Here is a 22,354-nt window from a genome sequence, read left to right on the forward strand (position 1 = left end):
TAACTTAGTTTCAAAGAACAAAGCAGAGCTAAAAAAATTCAAAGCAACATGCTCATTGATTTTTACTTATATTTCTAATTTGTGCTTGCAATGAGAAGATGAGGCTAATTTGAAAAAAACAAATATAATCCAAGTTCAGAGACCCTTTCAAAGTTGCTATATGAAGCTGAACTGTGGTTGAGACTATTTTTTAAATCCTGGAGCTTTAGGCTTAATCTTCTAAAGTATCTGTATCAAGAGTGTTGGTCCAGATGACCAGATCTTCCACTTTTTTTCCCCATGAATCACTGAGATTATCATCATCACTCTTCCATCCTTCCTGTTTCATCAGTCTTTGTGACAACTTCTGTTTCAGTTTGTGAATCTGGCAAAAATAGAACTACAATAAGAAATACCAAAAAACCCACAGAAACTTAAAAGATGGCAGGAAATACAATAAAAAAAGAAGTGTCCCCACATTTGTAGCATAATGCCTAAGATCAAGTGAGTGAATGCAAGCAACATTTTTAAACTTTCTAAATTTTACATTTTGCAGTGAACTTTATTTGTTATCAGTCTTTCTTTCCATTTTGGTCAATCTTTGTATTCTCTGTTGGTTTATTCACTTAACATTAATTTCCTGAGGCCCTGCTAAGTGCCAGTAGATGTGTCAGGAAAAAGGTGTGTCCAGGGGTGCTTCAGCAGCACAAGGTGGAGTCACTGTGTCTAAGTGAAAACAGACGTAGACTCAGAAAGAGGAGGAGCAATTTGCTAAACAGAGAAGGGCAGAGAAGAGGGTAGGAGCACTTTACACAGAGGACATAGCACATACAAAGACACAAAGGTGCATGAGGACCTGACAGGTTCAGAGATCATCAGAGTTGAGACTTCAGTATTTACACTGTGCCAGGTGCTGTGCTAAGCAGTCTAAATGTATAATATTTTTTAACCTAGACACAATCCTGTGACAGGCAGGCAGTATTATCCTTATTTGACAAATGAGTAAATCGAGAATGAGTGACCTGCAGAAACATGCTCAAGGACATCCAGCCAGTAAGGTTTGATCCCAGGCCCATGGAACCCACCATCACTGTGTCACAGTGCATGGAGGATTTAGTGCAGCTGCCAATTTGTGTGGGGGCCAGATTAGGAAGCACTCATATGTCAGCCAAAGGAGTTTCATCCTTTTTGTACAGCTCGTGTGAACAGGAAAATGAACTGTTTACACTTTTAAGAAGAATTTAGATATAATATCAATGTTTCTGAATATTTCCACTCATCATGGGGAACTTGCTTTCTGGGGATGCACCTGGTTGGTGCTGTGCATGCTCTGCCCCCTCTACCACCCCTTCGCCTTCGCCTCCCTTCTGCGCGGTTGCCACCTAACCCACTGCCCAGTGTGGGTTCCAGGACAGAGTCTGTTGGCCTCCTACAGGATGTTCATTCCTTCAGCTACATAGCAAATGAACTTGTGATATTCATTGCCTTCTGGTTGTGTTATAGATAAAGGTTATGAGTGAAGTTTTCTCTTGGTCTCTTTGGTTTATGGACAGGTTTGAAGAGAGATTTGAGTTTAGACAGCTGCCATTACCCTGTGAGAGCCCTGAGGTCTCCAATGATCAAGTGTTTATCTTTGCATTTTACTGTTAGTCTCTAGGTTTCATTAGTTTAAAACTAAATTTTATTTTTCCCCTTGAGAAAACCCTTCTTCTTTATTTTCTTTGAACATATCACTGATGGAACCAACTAGCTTTTTCTAACCATGTTTGGGCTTTTCTGAATTCACATGCTTTTGATTCTAAGAAATACAGAGCCCAATTCAAAATGGTTTAAACAACAGGGAAATGTTTTATCTCGCAGGAGAGAGAAGTCAGACAGGGCAGGACTGAGTGACACAGTGCCTCAACAATGACATTAGGGCAAGTTCACTTTACTGCTCTGCTTGGCCACCTTTGGTGTTACCTTTATTTTCAGAGTCACAGTAAGAGCAGTATGGCCATTCTAGCACTATTTGCTTCAGACATGGCAAAATCCAGAGGAAAAAAGGGGATCTTCTTCCACGGTCTCATTTTTAAGAGTAGAAAAACACCCCTGAGGTCCCCAGAGTGTTTCCTTTCAGGCAGGATTGTGTCATACCCTGCTCCTGAATAGTCACTGGCAAGGAAAATGGGATTAGCTAACACCAGTTGTTGGGGTGAAGTGAATGTTGGTTGTCAATCATTTTAACCATTTGCCCTTCTAGTTCCTGCCCTGTTTAAAAAAAAAAAAAAACTCCCAGGAAACATAAAAAGAAGTCCTGGTTAGATTAGCAGAGCTTAATGCAAAATAAATGTAGAAATTATTCCTTATAACACAGAAAAAATAAATACAACTTTTAACTTATTTCCCCCAGAAAAAACTTAAGTATTGTAAGTCCCTCTGAGAAACCTTGGATTTACTGGTGGGAATAAATAATTATGTTCTATGTTAAAATAAGTTATAGAAGCACAAATTATAAGTGCCTTATAGTTCATGTTTCTTGGGATGGATCCTAGAAACTTCACTTCCTATAATTTTTTATCTTAAAATAATTACTAAGTGAAGATATTAAAATTTGTCCTGATGGGTGGGATCTGTTTATTGTCAAATGGTTTATTTCCATTCACTTCTGTATCAGCTGCATTCGGTTGAGAAAAGGGAACCACAATATAAGTAATACAGAAATAAGGGGTCTAATATAGGAAACTGGGCTCATACATGTCGAAGAAGACTTGGGAGAGAGAAGGTCTTGAAGGTTGTAGCTGGAGAACTGGGGAAATAATCACTACCTACTTCAGCCTGATGCACTGACATGAGTGGGAAAACCAGAAGTTCATGGGGAAGTACAAGTAGCTGCATGTGTCCTGCCACCCAAAGTGGGACAAAAATGATGAGTTCATGGATATACTTGTGAAGTCATCATATCTGTAAAGTGAGAGTTTGCAAAGAGTTACATGAAAGTGCTGTGTCTGAGGAAGCTGCCGTGTTTGATATAGACAACTTCTCAGGAATAATAATCTCCCTGAAGAGCAACAGCAATCTTGAGAAAGAAGAACAAAGTTGAAGGTGCCGTACTACCTTATATCAAACTACACTACAAGGCTATAGTAACCAAAACAGTGTGGTACTACCATAAAAGCAGACACAGAGGTCAATTGAAGGGAGTAGAAACCTAGAAATAAACACACATCTATATGGTCAATTAATATAATACAAAGGAGGCAAGAATATACAATGGGGTAAAGACAGTTAATTTAATAAATGGTATTGAAAAAATTGGACAGATATATAAAAAGGATGAAACTAGGCAATCTTCTTATATTACATACAAAAATAAACTCAAAATGGGTTAAGTCTTAAATGTCAGACTCAAAACCATAAAAATCCTAGAAAAAAAACATAGGCAGTAAATTTTCTGACATTGCTCTTGCCATTATTTTTCTAATATATCTCATCAAGCAAGGGAGAGAAACAAATGAACGAAAAACCTGGGAGACTACATCAAACTAAAAAGTTTTGACAAAGGAAACCATAGACAAAACCAAAGACAATCTACTAAATCGGAGAACATAGTCACCAATGACACATCCAATAAGAAAGAGGTTAATATTCAAAATTTATAAAAAACTCAGACACCTCAATGCTCCAAAAAACAATTTAATTAAAAAATGGGCAGAGGACCTGAATAGACACGTCTCTAAACAGGACATACAGATGCCCGATAGTCATATGAAAAGATGCTAATGTCAGTACTCATCAGAGAAATGCAAATTAAAACCACAATGAAATATTACTTCACACCTGTCAAAATGGCTATCATCAATAAATCAACAAACAACAAGTGTTGGTGAAGATACAAAGACAAGGGAACCCTTGGAGCCTGTTGCTGGTAATGCAAATTGGTGCAGCCACTGTGGAAAACAGCTTGGAAGTTCCTCAAAATATTAAACATAGAACTACCTTACAATCCAGCAATTCTGTTTCTGGGTATATATCCAAAGAAATCTAAAACACTAATTTAATAAGATATATGCACCCTACATTCATTACAGCATTATTTACAATCACCAAGATATAGAAGCAACCCAAGTGCTCATCAATAGAAGAGTAGATAAAGAAGAGGTAGTACATATAAACAATGGAATACCACTCAGCCATAAAAACAATAAAATCTTACCATTTGCGACAGCATGGATGGACCTAGAGAGTATTATGCTAAATAAAATAAGTCAGACAGAGAAAGACAAACATCATATGATTTCACTTACATGTTGACTCTAAAGAACAACATAAATGAACACACATAACAGAAGCAGACTCACAGATACAGAGAACAAAACAAAACAGAAACTGACTCATAGATGTAGAGAACAAACTAAGGGTTGCCAAATGGAAGGGGAATTGGAGGGCTGCGTGAAAGAATTAAGAAGTACGAATTGGTAGTCACACAATAGTCACGGGGATGTAAAGTACAGCACAGGGAATAGAGTCAGTGTTACTACTACATGGTGACAGGTGGGTACTAGACTTATCGGGAAGATCACTTAGTATATTATATAAATATCTAATCACTATGTTGTATATCAGAAAGTAACTTAATGATGAATGTCAACTGTAATTGAAAAATAAATTTTAAAAAGGAATAATGATCTCTTCTTCTCCCCCACCCCCTAAATCTCAGGTGAATTTTTTCATTGGCAAACTCTGACATGCTAACCCTCTCTGCCAAAGAGAAGCGCAGAGTTCATTCATTTTTCTTAGTCAAACGTCCCTTGGATATTCTGTGTAAGTTCACTGTTGCTACATAATATACAACCACAAAAATCTCAGTGACATACAACAGTGAGCATTTGTTTGGGTTGAACATCTGAGGTGGAGCTGGGGGTTGGCTTCTTTGGGCTGGGCATGGCTGGAAGGCAGGGCTGGGAAAGCTGAGCTCCGTGCCTCTTATCTTTCTCTGTGACCAGAGGGCTAGTTCAGGCACGTTCTTCAGATGATGGCAGGAATGAGAAAGAGCAAGCCAAACTGCACAAACCCTGCCTAAACCCTGAGCATGTCACACCTACTAATCCATTGATCAAAACAAGTCACGCGGCAAACCTCAAAGGTCAAGGGAGTGTATTCTGCCCATGGAGGTGGATCCAGATAGGGAGTAAACATTTCTGAACAATATTGTAATTTACCATGACCTCTTAGGTACAGTCTCTTCTCTTAGCAGTAAGGTTAAACACAAAGGATCGTCCACTTCATTTTCAAAGAAGACCAGGCTAAGCACCAAAGAGCAAATTAATTTCTGGACATTCCTTTAAATATTCTCTCTTCCAGCTCATCTTCTTTAATATTTCTTGCTCATCATGCACTTATTCCCCTTTTTCTAAAAATGAGAGCTGTTAAAAGCATGACAACCTGCTTCATTCTATCATTTATTTATTCATGTGTTCATGAGCATTGAATAACTATTATATGCCAAGCACTGTGCTGTGGCAGATTGAGGGGTAAGCAGCCCCTTCCCTCAGGAAGTCACTGTCTATTGAAGGGACTGGCAGTAAAGAGACTCACATAACACAGCATGTGCAAAGGACAAACGCTAAGGGGGCCTGTCATGATCCTCAAATTCTAGTGTTCATACCTTTATGTAATCCCTTCCCTTTTAAGAGTGGGTGGGTGGGACCTGTGATTTTTCTTCTAATCAATAAAATATATCAAAGGTGAGGAATCTCACTCCCATGATTATGTTACATTATGTAATATTTCATCTTGCTATTAGATTTGCTCTAAAGACTCTTCTTGCTGGCTGGCTGAAGCAGGGGGCTATGTTGGGAAATCCCACATGGCAATGAACTACAGGCATCCTCTAGGAGCTGAGGCAGGTCTCCAGCATATAGCCAGCGAGAAGCTGGGGTCTCAGTTCTAAGGCCAGAAGGAAGTGGACTCCATCATCAACCTTAGAGAGCTTGGAAGCAGATCCTCCCCTATTTGAGCCTCCAGATAAGATTGTAGCCCCGCTGATACCTTATGAGATCCCGAGCAGAGGAGCCCACTACACTGTGCCTGGCCTCTGCACACATCAAAACTGTGAAATAATAAATATGTGTTGTTTTAAACCACCAAGCATGGGGTAGTTTGTTACATAGCAATAGAAAATCAATAGAGCATGAAAAAAATGCTATGAGAGAGCCCACAGGGGAAGTCTCCTGGAGGAGGTAATGTCTGAGCTGAATCTCAAAGGATGAGTAGGTACTAGAAAAAAAAAGAAAGAAGGGAGAGGAAGTTATTTAGAGTGGGAGTGTGAGAAAACATAGTGTACTTGTCAATGTTTTTTTGAAATGAGGGAGAAAATAAACAATCATGACTTTAGGTCAGTGTGGTGTTTTGGTGTGAATGGGAGAACGGCAGGAGGTATCATTGAGAAGGCGGATAGATATTAAGGCATTGAAGACTTTGCCATGTACAAGAATCTAAACATTATCTTGAATGAAATGGGAAACAAAGGATTTTGGACTTGGTAAAACAAGCAAACTGGAGCTGTAGGAAGTAGTCTGAAAAAGGTGGGCATAATTTGCTGTATTCACCAACTTCTCCAAATGGTCTCTTCCATTGGTGAAGACGGTGGGCTGTTGAAGGATAATGATGGCAGAAAGGAGTGGGGAATTCATGGAGGAAGCAGAGAGTAAGGCTGAAAAAGGCAACATTTCTTACCAATCCTTGCAGGTGGCCTGAAATCTGGAAGAAAGCAGAGCTGAATGGAGAAACTGAGGCTGGTGGTTTAGAGAAGGAAATCTGAGCGACATACCAAAATGAGGAGGAGGAAGAGAAGCAGAATGTGAGCCCAGGAAAAAGAGTGTTAGAGAGAGGGGTGCAGGAACCTTGCAGAATCACTGAATGAAGGTTATTGTCTGTGCATACATATTTGTATGCTATTGTGTTTAAAGAACAGGTAGGTGCCAGAAAAACAATCCATAGTGCTTATAGTGCTTTCCAGTACACAAAGAATTTTTATATATGTAAGCAGTCATTTAGTCAAAAGAATCTTGTGAGGCAAATATTTATAAAACATTTTCTGTGTACCCAGTACTAGCTGAGAATGAAAACACTGAGGTTCAAAGTTAAGTGACTTTCCCATAATTCTGCAGGCCTGTTACCTAAATCCAAGTTCTCTGCCCCCAATGTCTTGCTTTCTCTTCTAGGCTAGCTGATTTCTATTATAAGTTTCTAACTGTCTCTTCCTAAACAAGACCTGCCCTCAAACTATCCGAAAAGTTTCTTTGAGAAATGTTATTTTCAAAAACAGCATCAAAAACAACTCAACTAACATTATTCCTTTCTCTTCAACCATACTGCACACATCTTTGAGTCTACAATGAGTTTTAGGGATCAGTTTATTTAGTGTTTTGCTTGTTTTGAATGCTTTTATACATTTTGAAACAGCCTTAGATTTTCAAATTGTATATTATAGTGTAGTGAGCTTGAAAGTATAAGTAATTCAAATTTTCTCAAAGCTTCAATTCTTACGTAATTTACTTTAAAAAAAATATTTGTTTGGTCAGAAGGAGTTAAATCAACCTTAAAAGGAGAACACAAAATTAAGCCTCCTATATTTAAACTTAATTCAACTAACAAAATTTTTAAAAATTTATTATCAGAACTAATATGTTAGTTCTAAAAACAAAGCAAAAAAAATAGGCTGAACTCAATTGACTTGGACGTGGGCAGGGATGAATGATTTTGATTTGATAATTGGATGTTATATAAGACCTTTTATATTCTCTAGCATACTGGGCCATGGCAGAAGCAAACTTAGAATAAGAAAAAGAAAAAAATTATATAATTTCCCAAGTGAATTTTGGGAAGTTCACATTACTTTTGGGAAAAACAAAGCAAACAAATCAAATGGAACCACCGAGCAGAGCAATGGGTTTTGAACATGGTGCCGTTCTGAGTGTTGACTAACACATTGGTAAACTGAAATCGTTCTGGTTTGTGTTTTCAACAGAAGAGCAGTTAGAAAAGCAAACAGATATGATTTAAGGTTAATACTGTAAATGTAATTTAAAAAACATCATTTAGCATAGCAAGGTATATTAGTTTTCTGCGGCCTCCGTGAGAGATGACCACATTCTTCGGGACTTAAAATCAGAAATTGATCCTCTCACAGTTCTGAAGGCTGGAGTCTGGAATTACGTGTTGGCAGGGCCATTCTCCTTCTTCAGGCTCTTGGGGAGAACCCTCCCCTCCTCGTCCTAACTTCTGCTGGCTTCCAGCAATCCTTCGTCCCTAGCATTGCAAGTGCATCACTCCAATCTCTCCCTCTATCAAGATATGGCCTCTGTCCCTATATGAACCTATGTCCCTTCCTTTTCTTATAAGGACACCAGTCATTGAATTTAATGCCCAGCTTAAACCAGTATAGCCTCATCTTAGCTAATTATATTGATAAACATTGCCTTTCTGAAAGTTTGTGTACGTTGGTATTATGGTTTTCTTGAATGTCTGCAAAAATTCTCCAGTGAAGCCATCTGGGCTTAGAGTTATCTTTGTGTCAAGGTGTTTTAGCTATCAATTCAATTTCTTGATTAGACTAGGATTATTCAGGTTATCCATTATGTTTTAGTGAGCCTTGGTAGATGCTGTCTTCCAAGAAGTGTGTTTATTTCATCTATGTGGTTAAATTTATTGCCTTGAAAAAGTCTTTTTCTTACCTTCATTTTAGAGAGATTTTCACTGGGTATAAAATTCTACATTAACAATTTCTGTCTTTCAAGCACTTTAAAATTGTCAGTTATTATCTTTTGGCTTCCAAGACTTCTGATATGAAGTTGCTGGTTTTCTTATCTTTGTCCTGTTGTATGTGATGCGTGTGTTCTTTTTATCCTTTGCTGCTTTGAGGATTTTTCACTTTACCACTGAATTCAGTGATTTTATTATGGCACATTATCATGTGCTTTGGCATGGTTTCTTTATATTTTTGTTTCTTGGGATTCATCAAACTTACTGTCTGAGTTTATAGCTTTTAACAAACATTTTTTGGAAAATATTCAACCATAATTATTTTTTCACACATTTTTTTTGTGTCACTTCTTTGAGACACTAATTATGTGTAACTTATACCACTTGATATTGTCACACAGCTCACTGAGGCTTTTTTTCCAGTCTTTTTTCTCTCTACACTTATTTTCAAGAGTTCATATTGCTACATTTTCAAATTCATGGGTCATTTCTTCTCCAGTGGCTAATTTTCTGTTCTTTCCATACAGTGTAAACTTAAAACATTTTTTACTTATTTTCTTTCTAAATGGTCTTTTGTATATCTTCTATTTCTCTTCATCATATTTATGGTTTTCTTTATATTCTTGAATATATATTGTATTATAAGATGTATAGTGATGCTTTAAGATTCATATGTACTAATTCCATTATTTCTAACATTTATGGACTTATTTATATGGTAGAGTTTTATTTCAGTATGGTTATATTTTTCTGCTTATTTGCATGACTGGTTACTTGGATAGAATGTGGGATATTGTAAATTTTATTTTTGGAGATACTGAATTTTGTTATATTCCTTTAAACATGTTTGTACATTGTTTCAGTTTTTGTTCTGTTAAACAAGATCCAGCTAACATATTGCAAATCGGTTTGATATCTTCAAGGCTTGTGTCTGAGCTTTCTTATGGGTCTAGAACAGCTTTAATTTGGGGGATAACACAACCCCACTACCAAGGCGTGACCCTTCTGAAGTCTTTATGTGCCTTGAGTTGAGAGGCCTTGCTACTCTTCCTAGCAGGAGCATGAACTATTTCCAGCCCTCTGTGAGCCTTGTGTGTGAAAAAAAAATCACTAGAATCTTATTTTCCTCAGAACAAACATGACTTTAGAAAATAACATTACTTGATTTATATCTTTTTATTGTTGTTCTATGACATTCGTCCCAATTTCCTCCATTACTCTCTCCTACTTGCATGGCTATCTCCCCTCCCCCACAGTCCATCCCCACCCTGTTGTCCATGTCCATGGGTCATTTATACTTGTTCTTTAACTAGGCCCTTCCCCTTCTTTCCTCCCTTGTCCCCCTCCTCCTTTTCCTCTGGTCTCTGTCAGTTTGTTCCTTGTTTCATGGTTCTATTTTGCTTATTTGTTTGTTTTATTCATTAGCTTCCTCTTATAGGTGAGATCACATTGTATTTGTCTTTCACCGCCTGGCCTCCTTCACTTTGTATAATGCTCTCCAGTTCCATCCATGCTGTTGCAAAGGGTAGGGGTTCCTTCTTTCTTTCTGATGCATAGTATTCCATTGTGTAAATGTACCATAGTTTTTTAATTTACTCATTTACTGATGGGCACTAAGGCTGTTTCCAGCACTTGGCTATTATACATAATGCTGCTGTGAACATTGGGGGTCATAGGTTCTTTTGAATGGGTGTTTCAGGACTCTTAGGGTATAATCCCAGCAGTGGGACCACTGGGTCAAAAGGCAGTTCTATTTTCAGTTTTCTGAGAAATTCCATATTGTTTTCCACAGCAGCTGTGCCAGTCTGCATTCCCAATAATGGTCCACTAGGGTTCCCTTTTCTCCACATCCTCACCAGCACTTGTTGTTGATTTATTAATGATGGCCATCTGACCAGTGTAAAGTGGTATCTCATTGTGGTTTTAATTTGCATCTCTGATGGCTAGTGATGCTGAGGATCCTTTCATATGTGCATGTGCCCTCTGTATGTCCTCCCTAGAGAAGTGTCTGTTCGGGTCCTTTGCCCATTTTTAAATTGGATTGTTTGTCTTCCTGATACGGTGTCATATGAGTTCTTTATATATTTTGGAGATCAAACCCTTGTCTGAGGTATCACTGGCACATATATTTTCACATATGATCAGTTCCCTTTTTATTTTGCTGATGTTTTCTTTAGCTGTGCAGAAGCTTCTTAATTTGATGTACTAACATTTGTTTATTTTTTCCTTTACTTCCCTTGCCCTAGAGGATGTATCAGCAAAAATATTGCTGTGTGGGATATCTGAAGTTTTACTTCCTATGTCTTCCTGTAGGACTTTTATGGTGTCATGGCTTAAGTCTTTTATCCATTTCAAGTTTATTCTAGTGTATGGCATAAGTTGGTGGTGTAGTTTCATTTTTTTTGCATGTACCATTTCAGATCTCCCAGCACCATTTGTTGATAAGACTATTTTTACTTCATCATATGTTCATGCCCTCTTTGTCAATTATTAATTGACCATACAGACATGGGTTAATTTTTGGGCTCTCTGTTCTGTTCCATTGATCTATGTGCCTGTTCTTATGCTAGTACCAGACTGTTTTGATTATAGTGGCCTTGTAGTATAGTTTGATATCAGGAACTGTGATCCTTCCTACATTACTTGATTTATACCTTTTCTCTCCTACTGATAAATCTTTGTTTTCAAAAAAACTATAAGATTAATATTACCTTTTTTATTCAAACATTTGTCTTTACAACTAAAAACAAAAGTACTTTGTATTACTAAAGAAATGCAAATTAAATGCCTATAAAGATGCCCTAATTATTAAGTTAAAAAGTAAAACACCCTAATGCTTGTTCATTTCAAATTCTCAGTAACTTTGGTAGCAATGTACACTGTTACATCTTGAAATAGCTTGCTATGTTCATTAGAAGGGTCATAAAAATTATTGTGTCCTTATATCTAGTAATCTGATTTTTGGTAACACGTTCTAAGGGGTCTTCTTGGCTTTCTCATGGTTCCTCCTTTCAGGTACAACACAGTCTAATATGCCTCTGGGGCACCAGAGCCCTCTTCACTCTCACCTTGCTCAGACCCAGGCCTAAGCTGATCCAGGTATCGAATTTCTGTGTCCACAGCAGGTGGGGGAGGGGGGGTGATGGTGGGGTGGGCTGTTGAGGATAAAAGTATGAAGTATGGGGGAGAGCAAGAGGAAGAGACAGAGAGACCCTTCAAAAGAGTGTTCTATGTGGGAGCTGTATCAAAGGAGCAATTTTCTTAAAAAGAAAAAAAAGCCCAATATGTGTTTTTGAAGAGAGATGAAGAGGAGGGCAACCTTGAGCTGTGGTGTTTATGACATAAGAGGCTCCGCCAGATTCTTTGCTACCTCCAGAAATCTATGGTCAAGTTTTGGCACTACATTCTGAGAACAAAGTTGGTGAAATAAATTACATCCATAGAGGGGAACAATAAAAATACAGAATTCATTTTAAAAAGCAGTTGAAAGAACTGGGTGTGTGTGATATTATGACTTGTAATAAGAAATAATATATTTGGTCTGTGTCCCTGTTTCTGGCACAGAGCTTGCACCCCCTCCCTGGAATTACCTAAGTGATGACAGCAACAATGGTGTCTCTTGTTATGAGGTTAATGAGGTGACTGTTGGACCCCACCCAAGGGTGGGGGCTCGTTACCAGTAAGAGCCAACTATGTGGTTTGAGGATTGGAACTTTCAGTCTCACCCCCTGATTTCTGAGGAGGGGAGAGGGGCTTGAGGTTGAATCAATCTTTAATGGCCAATGACTTAGTCAACCATGACTACAAAATGAAATCTCCATAAAAACCCAAATAAGGAAATAAAGACAGCTCATAAGTTCTGTTTTTTCTCTTTTTTTCCAGAGATCTTCCACATTAGGGAACTACCATACTTCCATCTGCCACTAGTCTGGGCCCCGAGCTCCATGAGGACAGAAGCTTCTTCTTCCAGGACCTTGCTTGATGCATGTCTTCATTTGGCTATTGATTCATATAATTTAATATCCTTTGTAATAAATCTACAATCTAGTGAGTAGTAATGTTCTCTTAAGCTCTGTGTTCTGTTCTAGGAAAACTTGAGGAGGGGTTAATGGGAATGTTTAAATTATAGCCAGTCAGTCAGTCAGTCAGTCAGTCAGAAGTGCAAGTCACAACCTGGGTTTGGAAGTGGCGTTTGAGATATTTGCTGGCATCTGATCATCACTTGTTGGTATGGGAAGCCTCCACACACACGTTGGAATCAAGTCCAAGAACCCTTCCTAAGTGTGTTTATTCAGAAAAAGAGAATAGTTGAGGGGAGGTGGGAGAAAGACACGATAGCTATTTTCTGAGACTTAAAGAGCAATTCCATGAAACAGAAGAGTCTTATTTGAGTCATTCCCACGCACAAGGGGCGGTACTTTCTTTTCTCCCACAACAGTGTCTCTTGAATCATGTCTTCTACCTGTATCCAAAAATATCCCTGGGTTTTCAGGGTCTGAGCTGATGCTTGATCCAATAGAAAAATGCATGGGTTGTATTAGCTGGCAGGCCTGGATTTTAATTTCAGCTCAGTCACTCCGTGTGTAACCTTAGGGAATTAAAACAAAACAAAACAAAACCCTTTTTCTGTACTTCTCCTTTTTCAAATGGAGGCAGTTTCATATTTTCTGAATGCTTTTGCAGACAAATATAAGAGTACATAGTAGGTGTGCACAAAAATCTGTTATGTATATATGAAAGAAACCTGAGTGGTTGACTATCATCAGGTGTTACATTTAAGCTAAAAATAAAGAGGACTTGAGCTATTTGAATGCTTCTTGAAGTACTGAACTCCTTTTCTCCACATCCAAATGGAGGCTAAGAATTTTGGGGGAAGAAATTATTTTTTTAAATAGGTTTTTCCCCTTTGCCTCCATGTATATTTTAAAGGGATCATTTTTAATGCTCATTCTATTGCCAATTCTCCTTTTAACCACAAGATGGCATTCAAGGCTTAAGCTTTGGGGAATAAAAATATATGTATTAAATGTACAATTATGCAAACCTATAAAAACAATGTTTAACTTCAATAACAGCATAAATGTACATTAAATTAATGTATTCAGCATAAATGTTTTCTACATAACTAGAAAAAATCAGACATAGTTATGTTAATGGAAGATCACATATTTTTGTGAGTTAAAGCACATACAGAATTAGATACTGCAGGAACTTAGAAATAACATACATTAAATCCTTAATTTAAAAAATAAAACTAAGTCTGGAGTATGTTTTATAAACATAAAGTTTTATGCTGGTATTTGTTATAACACGTTAATTTTTCATATAGAGAGAACAGAAGTAACATTGTTTAAATAATAAACATTGAAACTGACTAAAACCAAAACAAACAAAACAAACAAAAATAGAAGGTGGACTTGATTTGTGCTTATAATTGAGTAGGTAATATTATTTTAACACTTACCTGGAAATTTTAAGTTTGTAAATTAGCATATATTAATAGGCAAATAAGAAATAATTTAATTTTAGTTTTCAAATACAGTATGTGCTAATCGATAACTCCAGACAAGTTGGTTAATCTCTTTGTGCCTCTTGTTTTCCTCATTAGTAAACTGTATATAATAGCTGTCTCTGCTTTTCCTGAACTTCTTTAGAGAAGACGTAGGGGTGACAGTTTAGTTGGGTAGGGAGGCTAAGAACCTTACCTTGAAGCTGTGTAATGAGGGAAGAGCTTTGACCTGGAGCACAGGCTGAGTTGTGACTTTGAAGGTGGATATGATCGGCAGTTACACTTGGATACTCATGTGCACACTTAGAGGTATAACTGCTCTGCAGCATGGCCAGTATTGCATTAGGAAATGAAGGGAGAGTGCCCGGCACACAGTATGTACTTCCCTGTGAGTTCCTGTTCCTGCTGTACCTGCAATGGATAGACAAGAGCAACACTACTTTCTCAAGCTAAACAGAATGTAAAACTTCTCCAGAACTGACAATATTTATTTAGATAACTTTCTGGCTGACAAAGCTTAGACTACTGGTATAGATCTTCCTATGACACATAAGCAATCTTTAGCTATAAAGTATGACATAAAATAGTTTTATATGTGCATAAGTAAGAAAAATTTTTTAAAAATCCCAGCTTGCTCTGCTTTTTGATTTTGTATCTTCCACTATTTCTCCACAGAAAATAAATACAAACAACTGATTAGATTCTAGATTCATATTCTGCCCATCTCTTGGTTGGAGTGAAGCATTTGCATGAACAGCCAAAAACAGGCAAGGCAACAGGAAACAAAAAAAGCTTTGGAAATACACACCAAACCACATGATCAATTCATGCATATTTATGAGCTGCTTATAATGACAATGGATTCCTAGTAATACTAACTACAATCAAGTGTGGAACTTAAGAATTTTTATAAAATATTCATGACAGTCATTTATATTTCCAGTTTTCAATCACTGTTCTATGACTACATCCTTAGAATTCTCAAAATAGAACCATAATCTCTGTATTAGAATGGGTCTTGATAGAAGTTAGCACCTCAATTTTATTTTTCTGAAAATGGACTGCCTTAACATTTAGTCCTATTAAGTGTGGAAACAGGGTAAGGGTGCATCATTCTGCAAACACTAATTGAGCACCTGCTAGTTGGCCAGGTCACCGTCCTGAGTTTGGAGAATACATAGCCACAAGAATGACCCTGCCCTGGGCACTGCTCATGAGGAGACGAAGTCCTGCAGCACAGGGCCTGAGAAAGCTAGGGACAGAGTGCTGTGGAAGCAGAGGACGTCAGGGACGCTTTCACTCAGAGGCGCTGAGCTCGATCCTCACGCCATCCTTGCGGAGTACTTTGCAAGGCAGAGGAGATGGTAAGGGTGAAATAGGGGAGGGAGGGGGGAGAATGAGCACACAAATGGACTAAATAAATGTGGTCATGATAGGTATTCTTTCCTAACTTGAAAAAATTTTACAATTTTTACATGTTTCTGACAGGCTATTTTTATTTGAGAAGTTGGTGGGCATGGGCTTTTATCTCCACCCCCCCCCCCAACCTCAGGAACTAATATTTATTGACTGTCCATATGTCAACACTATATAATTTTATATGCGATCTTGTTCAAGAGATCAAATGCAAACAACTTTGCAAGATAGGTAATGTTATCCACGTGTAACCAGCTCACTGCGGGTAAGAATTTCTCCAAGGCCTGTCGCTTGGGAAAGCCCATGCTCTTTGCCCATGCTGCCTCCAAGGAAAGATGCTTCCATCGGGAACTGGAACCAGAGCCACAGCGGGAAGAGCACCAAGGACAGAGAACCTGACAAGTGCTCACTATGTTCCAGACACAACTGGGAGTATTTTAGATGGATTAATTTGTTTAATCCTCACAACCTTCGTGGGAGGTAGGTACGTAATTACCGCCATATAAGAAAGAAGGAAACTGAGGCACAAAGAATTCAGATAAATTGCCCGAGGTCACAAAGTGGGTGACTGGGAGAGCCAAGACCCAGTCCAAGCAGTCTGGCTCTAATGGGACTCCCTGCATTTTTTAAGCGATTCTGCCTTTTACCCAGACCGAATCCTGACTCTAGAACACCAGCAGAGACCCTGCCGGGCAAGATATCCCAGGAAGAAGAACAGAGTGGTGAAAAGATTTTATGTCCTCAAATAATGGACAAGATAATTCAGTGTGGCTTAAGAATTGAGTCTTGGTTGACAAAGGGATGGGAAAATTGTTGGAGGAGGTATGTGAGAAGGCAAGACAGGTTTCTCTTTTTCCCAAACACCATACAGATGAAAGATTCTCAATTTGCAGTTGTTTGGTTTCTTAATAGAACACTTCAGTGCCAGGAAAGCATTTCCAAACATAAGAACAGAAAGATACATAATGGTATGATATTGCATACACATATAGAGCAATTACTCACTTCCAGAGATTCCCAAACTCTTTGTACTTAAGTCTCTATGAACCGACACCTTTATTATAGCTCATGTATTTTGATGAATATGAGACTTTTAATTATCAGAAAAGAAAATGATTCCACCATAATTAAAAATTAAAATTTTTGCATACTCAAAAGTTTATGCTACATAAAATTATACAGATAAAATTATAGATAAATGTAATATCTTTTAAAAACTTTATTTAGTATTTTCTTACTAATCAACTCCAAAATTTAAAAGCAGCAAATATCTGAGCTACATGTTTTCTCATCAACCACCAGATGGCATAAAGTGTGAGAGTTTTATTCTGACAGGGTCGCCACGCACGTGACAATGTGACCTGTAACTTCGAGATAATGTATTTGGAAAAATGTTCTGGCACTCAAATAGCTCACAATTACTTCAGCCATATGTAGAAGTGGATGGATAAGTTGAAAATGACGTAGTCCTGCTTTTTCTAAATTTGGGGGTTCTGCGGGATGCTGGCATTACATAATGAATCAATGATCAAACAAATAAAACGAAGCAGTTCTTTTCAAGGAAATAAAAACGGAAGTCATGTCAAAGCAAAATTAACCTTGAGTTCTAAGTAAGTTTCTCTAACTCTAAATGAAACTTGAAACGTGCCTTCAAGGAAAAAAATCATGCATGTATTTCAAATTCTGCTTAATAAAAACTTTTCTACTGCCTATAATTTATTCTGAAAGCAGAAAAGTATCTAATGCAAAAGATTTTCTCCACTTTGGCCTAAAGGAAAGTTGGTGCAGAAGTCAACTGGAAAAAGAATATCCAACCAAAAAACCTACTCTGAACTTTGATGTTAAAGAGTAGGAAAGAATATTTTAAAAACCTGGGTTCCTACACAAATCCAAAATATACTACATTATGTTTACTAACCCTGTATTTCCATCTAGAAAAGAGCTAACAAGTCAAAGAGATTTAAAATAGAGGTAAATAAGGTAAATGCAAAAAACGGGGTCTTTAAGTCCCCTAGCCTTGTGGTAACACCTCTCTGAAGACTTGGAAATAAGCCCACCAGAATAAATGACTCCTTTAACTCAGCCAGCACCTCAGAGCTGAGGTGAAATCTCTGCTTGGGCATCATGGAACAGATAAACTGCCTTTAGAAGGCAGGAGCCCAAGATGAGCTTGAGATCCCTTCCTTAATGTGGCCTAAGAATCAAGTCTATGATTTCTGAAGATGCCATGATAATTTATATTTGTATTTTACTATGTATTTCCTCATAGAGGTAGTATATTTGGTTCCTGAGTGAAAGAAATCTGTGGAAGAGAAAAAGCTATTTGGAACTATGTGAAGGATGAACAACTATTTGATGATATATGAGCAGGTTGAGTTGTTTGTGGGTTTTTTTCCTGTTTCTAAGTCATGTTGATAAAGATAAAGAGAATGGAGATGAGAATTGATGGGGAGGGTTTTGTGAGATTCCTGCACCATGGCTCATGTCCTTTATCCATTTTTGGCAGCTAATAGGTAGCAAAGATGTTTCCCACCTGGATTCATATGAAAGGAAAAAATAATGCTCCTTATTTTTGTTATGTTTAGAAAAAGCATAAGTTCCTTCCAAAGGGTTTCTTCTGATGGTTCAGTTAGATAGTAGAAAGTGGAATAGTAGATATTTCAAGTTAATAGGATAATATATTCTAGACACTTAAAATTACTTGCTTTACGTTCCATTCTTTATGATGTTTTAACTCCACTTTCTTCCATTTATAATACTTTCTAATGAAATTTGGACCTTCAAGCACTGAAATTAGAATATAGAAAAGATCTATGTATATATTCTTTAATAATAGTTCAAAGTTAAAGTAATCCACTTATTAAGTTGATATGTGGCAAGGATGTACACTATATACTGCAAGTCATATTATAATGCTCAGACACTTTCCAAATTTCTTTTATTTGAACTTGGTATTATTGGATATTGTTTGAAATAAGTAGATTGTAACTTCAAAACTTTTTATTACAATGACATTTGTTTATGTATCATTTATAGCAATGTAGAAGGTGTTAACATGATTCATATAGAAACTACAGACACCATAGTTTAACAAAATTCTAATTCAGCACCTCAAGTAGCAAAATAAAATCTTAGAGTTAGAAGTGATGTTACAGATCTTGATCTGTCCCAAAGAATCTGCAACAGGTGATCACCCAGCCTGCAAATCATACCTTTGCCAACAACAACAACACTCTCCTCTTTGTTGTTGGGAGACTGCCTGTTCCACTGACAGATGGTGAGGTCACCGTGTCATTCCTTAACCTGAGTTCTGAGTTTCCACTGGGCCTAGTTCTGACCTCTAGATCAATACTAAGTTCATTTTTCCCCCATGGAAGAGAGTTCTTCTAAATTTGAAGATAGCTCTAAGGACAACCTCATTTCCTACAACTGTTTCTTAAGACATGATTCTCTAGAGAACCAACCACCCTCACCATCCTAACAATGACATCTGTTAGTATTCCTATTAGTCCTGGCTGGTGTGGCTCAGTGGATTGAGTGTCAGCCTGTGAACCAAAGGATCACTGGTTCGATTCCCAGTCAGAGCAAATGCCTGGGTTGCAGGTCAGGGCCCCCAGTAGGGGGCTCATGAGAGGCAACCACACATTGATATTTCTCTCCCTCTGTTTCTCCCTCTCTTCCCCTCTCTAAAAATAAATAAAATCTTTAAAAAAAGTGTTCCTATTAAAGTTTGCACACAGAACTGGCTCAGGATCTTGGTTTCTCTTGAATAGCAAAGATGAAATGAGTTACTACCTCCCTTGGTCTGTGTGCCACACGTCTATCAATTCAGCTCTGATCTGTATTAGTATTTTCTGAAATTCATATTGCACCACTGGCTCATATGTCTGTGGTTAATTATAAAACTTACGCCTTTATTCACATAAAATTTATTGACATCTATTCTGCTTAAGGCACTGGTAGTTATTACATGAAATATGATTAAGACAGATCAAATACATATATATCCCTTATTTGCTATCCATCTATCTGTTTCTTTTAATTGTCCTTAGGATTATGGTCTTGAACTTTTAACCAACTAGATGTCTCCACCCCTCTTGCCAGTATCTGGAACTTCCTTCTTAATAATATTAATTAATCCCTTCTTGCTTGATGAAATTTCTCATTGATAGATAAAAATATTTAAACTGAATAGTTCTTTTCTATCAACATTACATGATTTTCATTTGCATTGCTCCTATTCTTTAATTTCTTTTTAAGTACATTTTATTGATTATGCTATTACAATTTTCCCATTTTTTTCTTCCCTTTATCCCCCCACACCTGGTACCCCATTCCCTCTAGCATTCTCCCCCTCAGTAGTTCATGTCCTTGGGTCATACTATAAGTTCTTTGGCTTCTCCATTTCCTATACTATTCTTAACCTACCCCTGTCTATTTTGTAACTACCATTTATGCTTCTTATTTCCTGTACTTTTTCTCCCATTTCTTCCCTCCCCCCACCACTGATAACCCTCCATGTGATCTCCATTTCTGTGATTCTGTTCCTGTTCCAGTTGTTTGCTTAGTTTGTTTTTCTTTTTTTTTTTTTAGGTTCGGTTGTTGATAATTGTGACTTTATTGTCATATTACTGTTCATAGTTTTGATATTTTTCTTTTTCTTAGATAAATCCCTTTAACATTTCATATAGTAAGGGCTTAGTGATAATGAACTCCTTTATCTTGACCTTATCTGGGAAGCATTTTATCTACTCTTCCATTCTAAATGGTAGCTTTGCTGGATAGAAAAATCTTGGATATAGGTCTTTGCCTTTTGTGTCTTTGAATACTTCATTCCAGTCCTTTCTTGCCTGCAAGGTTTCTTTTGAGAAATCAGCTGATAGTCTTATGGGAATTCTTTTGTATGTAACTCTCTACTTTCCTCTTGCTGCTTTTGAGATTCTCTCCTTGTATTTAATCTTGGCTAATGTAATTATGTTGTGCCTTGGTGTGTTCCTCCTTAGGTCCAACTTCTTTGGGACTCTCTGAGCTTTCTGGACTTGCATGCCTATTTTCTTTGGCAAATTGGGGAAGTTCTCCTTCATTATGTTTTCAAATAAGTTTTCCATTTTTTGCTCTTCCTCTTGTCCTTCTGGCACCCCTGTGATTTGGATGTTGGAATGTCTAAAGTTGTCCCAGAGGTTCCTAAGTCTCTCCTCATTTTTTTGAACTCTTGTTTTTTTTATTCTGATCTGGTTGAATGTTTATATTTTCCTTCTGCTCCAAGCCAGTGACTTGAGTCCCAGTTCCCTTACATTTTGGTTCCATGTACATTTTCCCTTCTTTGACTTTGCATGGCCTTAACTTCTTCCTCTACTTTGCGACCATATTCAACCATGTCGGTGAACATCCTGATAACCAGTGTTTTTAATTCTGTATCTGATAGGTTGACTATTTCCTCATCACTTAGTTCTTTTTCTGGAGCTTTGATCTGTTCTTTCATTTGGGCTATTTTTTTGTTTGTTTGTTTCAGCACACCCATTATGTAGTAAGGGGCAAAGCCTTAGGTATTCACCAGGGCAGGGAAAGCCACTTCACTGCATTGTGGCACTGTATGTGGGGAAGGGGTGAGAGAGGGAACAATGCTGCTTACTTGGCCCTTGCTCAGCTTTCAAGAGACTAGCAGTTTTTCCTGTTGCCACAACCCCCATGTGTTTACAGGCAGAGGTTCTGAGGCTTTATTTTCCCTGGGCTGGAACCCTAGGTTGTGTGGTCTGTCTTTCTCCCTGGTTGTTCCTCTGGTTTATCCGAATGCAAAGGTGGGATGGCCTGGTCAATCAGCCACAGCCTAGTCTGCCAGCCACTGCCTTGTTGCCTGTCCTCTCTGCCCTGGCTGCCCATCTCCATCCCTCCTACCAGTCTGGATGAATGTTTCTTCTTTAACTCCTTGGTTGTTAAACTTCCATACAGTTCGATTTTCTGGTAGTTCCGGTTTTTTGTTTTTAACTTGGTTGTTTCCTTCTTTTGGTTGTGTGAGGAAGCAAAGAGTATCTACCTATACCTCCCTCTTGGCTAGATCTCCTATTCTTTAATTTCTTTTCTGGCTTCAAACATATACAAGCACATACACATACATATTCTTATAGGTTTTATTAATACTGTTTTTATTGGTATATGGATATATACCCCTCTTTTCTGTAGAGGGATATCTGATCTCCCAGGAGTTCTTCCTGAGGTCTCATTATTTTCTTTAGATGATTATAATAACTAATATTAATGCAGATCTTACTAAACACTGAGCACTTATAAAGTATGAATACAGTGATTACCATTATAATAACCAGTTTACAGATTAACAAACAGGAAGGTTGAGTAATGTCTTCTCATTGTGACTATATTACTTAGACAAAGTTAAAATTTGAGGTTTTTAATCAAGGATAATTTATATCTTCCCTTAATTACTTGAAACTGCCTTTCCTATATTTTCTATTTGAATATGTATGGCAGTCTCTTTCTTATATATTATGAAAACCCAAGTGGCATGGTCATCTTTCTTGACTATTCCCATTAACTTGATATAATTATCTTATTTTCTCCATTGCTTTCTCTACTACTGAGAAATTTTTAAAACAGTATTTGTACAAACTTTTAACACTTCCTATTTTATCCCTATATTTTTTCACTTATCTGTCTCTGACCACCTGACTGTGAACTGCTCAAAAAACT

At 37.5% G+C, this 22,354-nt stretch overlaps 1 protein-coding gene across 1 annotated transcript in view; it reads right to left on the bottom strand.

Moving 5' to 3' along the window:
• Positions 1-211: 211 nt before the first annotated feature.
• The window catches only part of UBE2U (ubiquitin conjugating enzyme E2 U), a 61,921-nt gene continuing 39,778 nt past the window's right edge, over positions 212-22,354 (bottom strand). Inside the window, 4 exon segments of the mRNA XM_045835575.1 lie at positions 212-326; positions 328-364; positions 7,697-7,793; positions 18,351-18,436. Of these exon segments, the coding sequence (XP_045691531.1) occupies positions 212-326; positions 328-364; positions 7,697-7,793; positions 18,351-18,436 (335 nt within the window).

This window comes from Phyllostomus hastatus, unplaced genomic scaffold (assembly GCF_019186645.2).
Source record: "Phyllostomus hastatus isolate PE091 unplaced genomic scaffold, TTU_PhHast_1.1 phas_contig_209, whole genome shotgun sequence".
Classification (NCBI taxonomy): domain Eukaryota; kingdom Metazoa; phylum Chordata; class Mammalia; order Chiroptera; family Phyllostomidae; genus Phyllostomus; species Phyllostomus hastatus.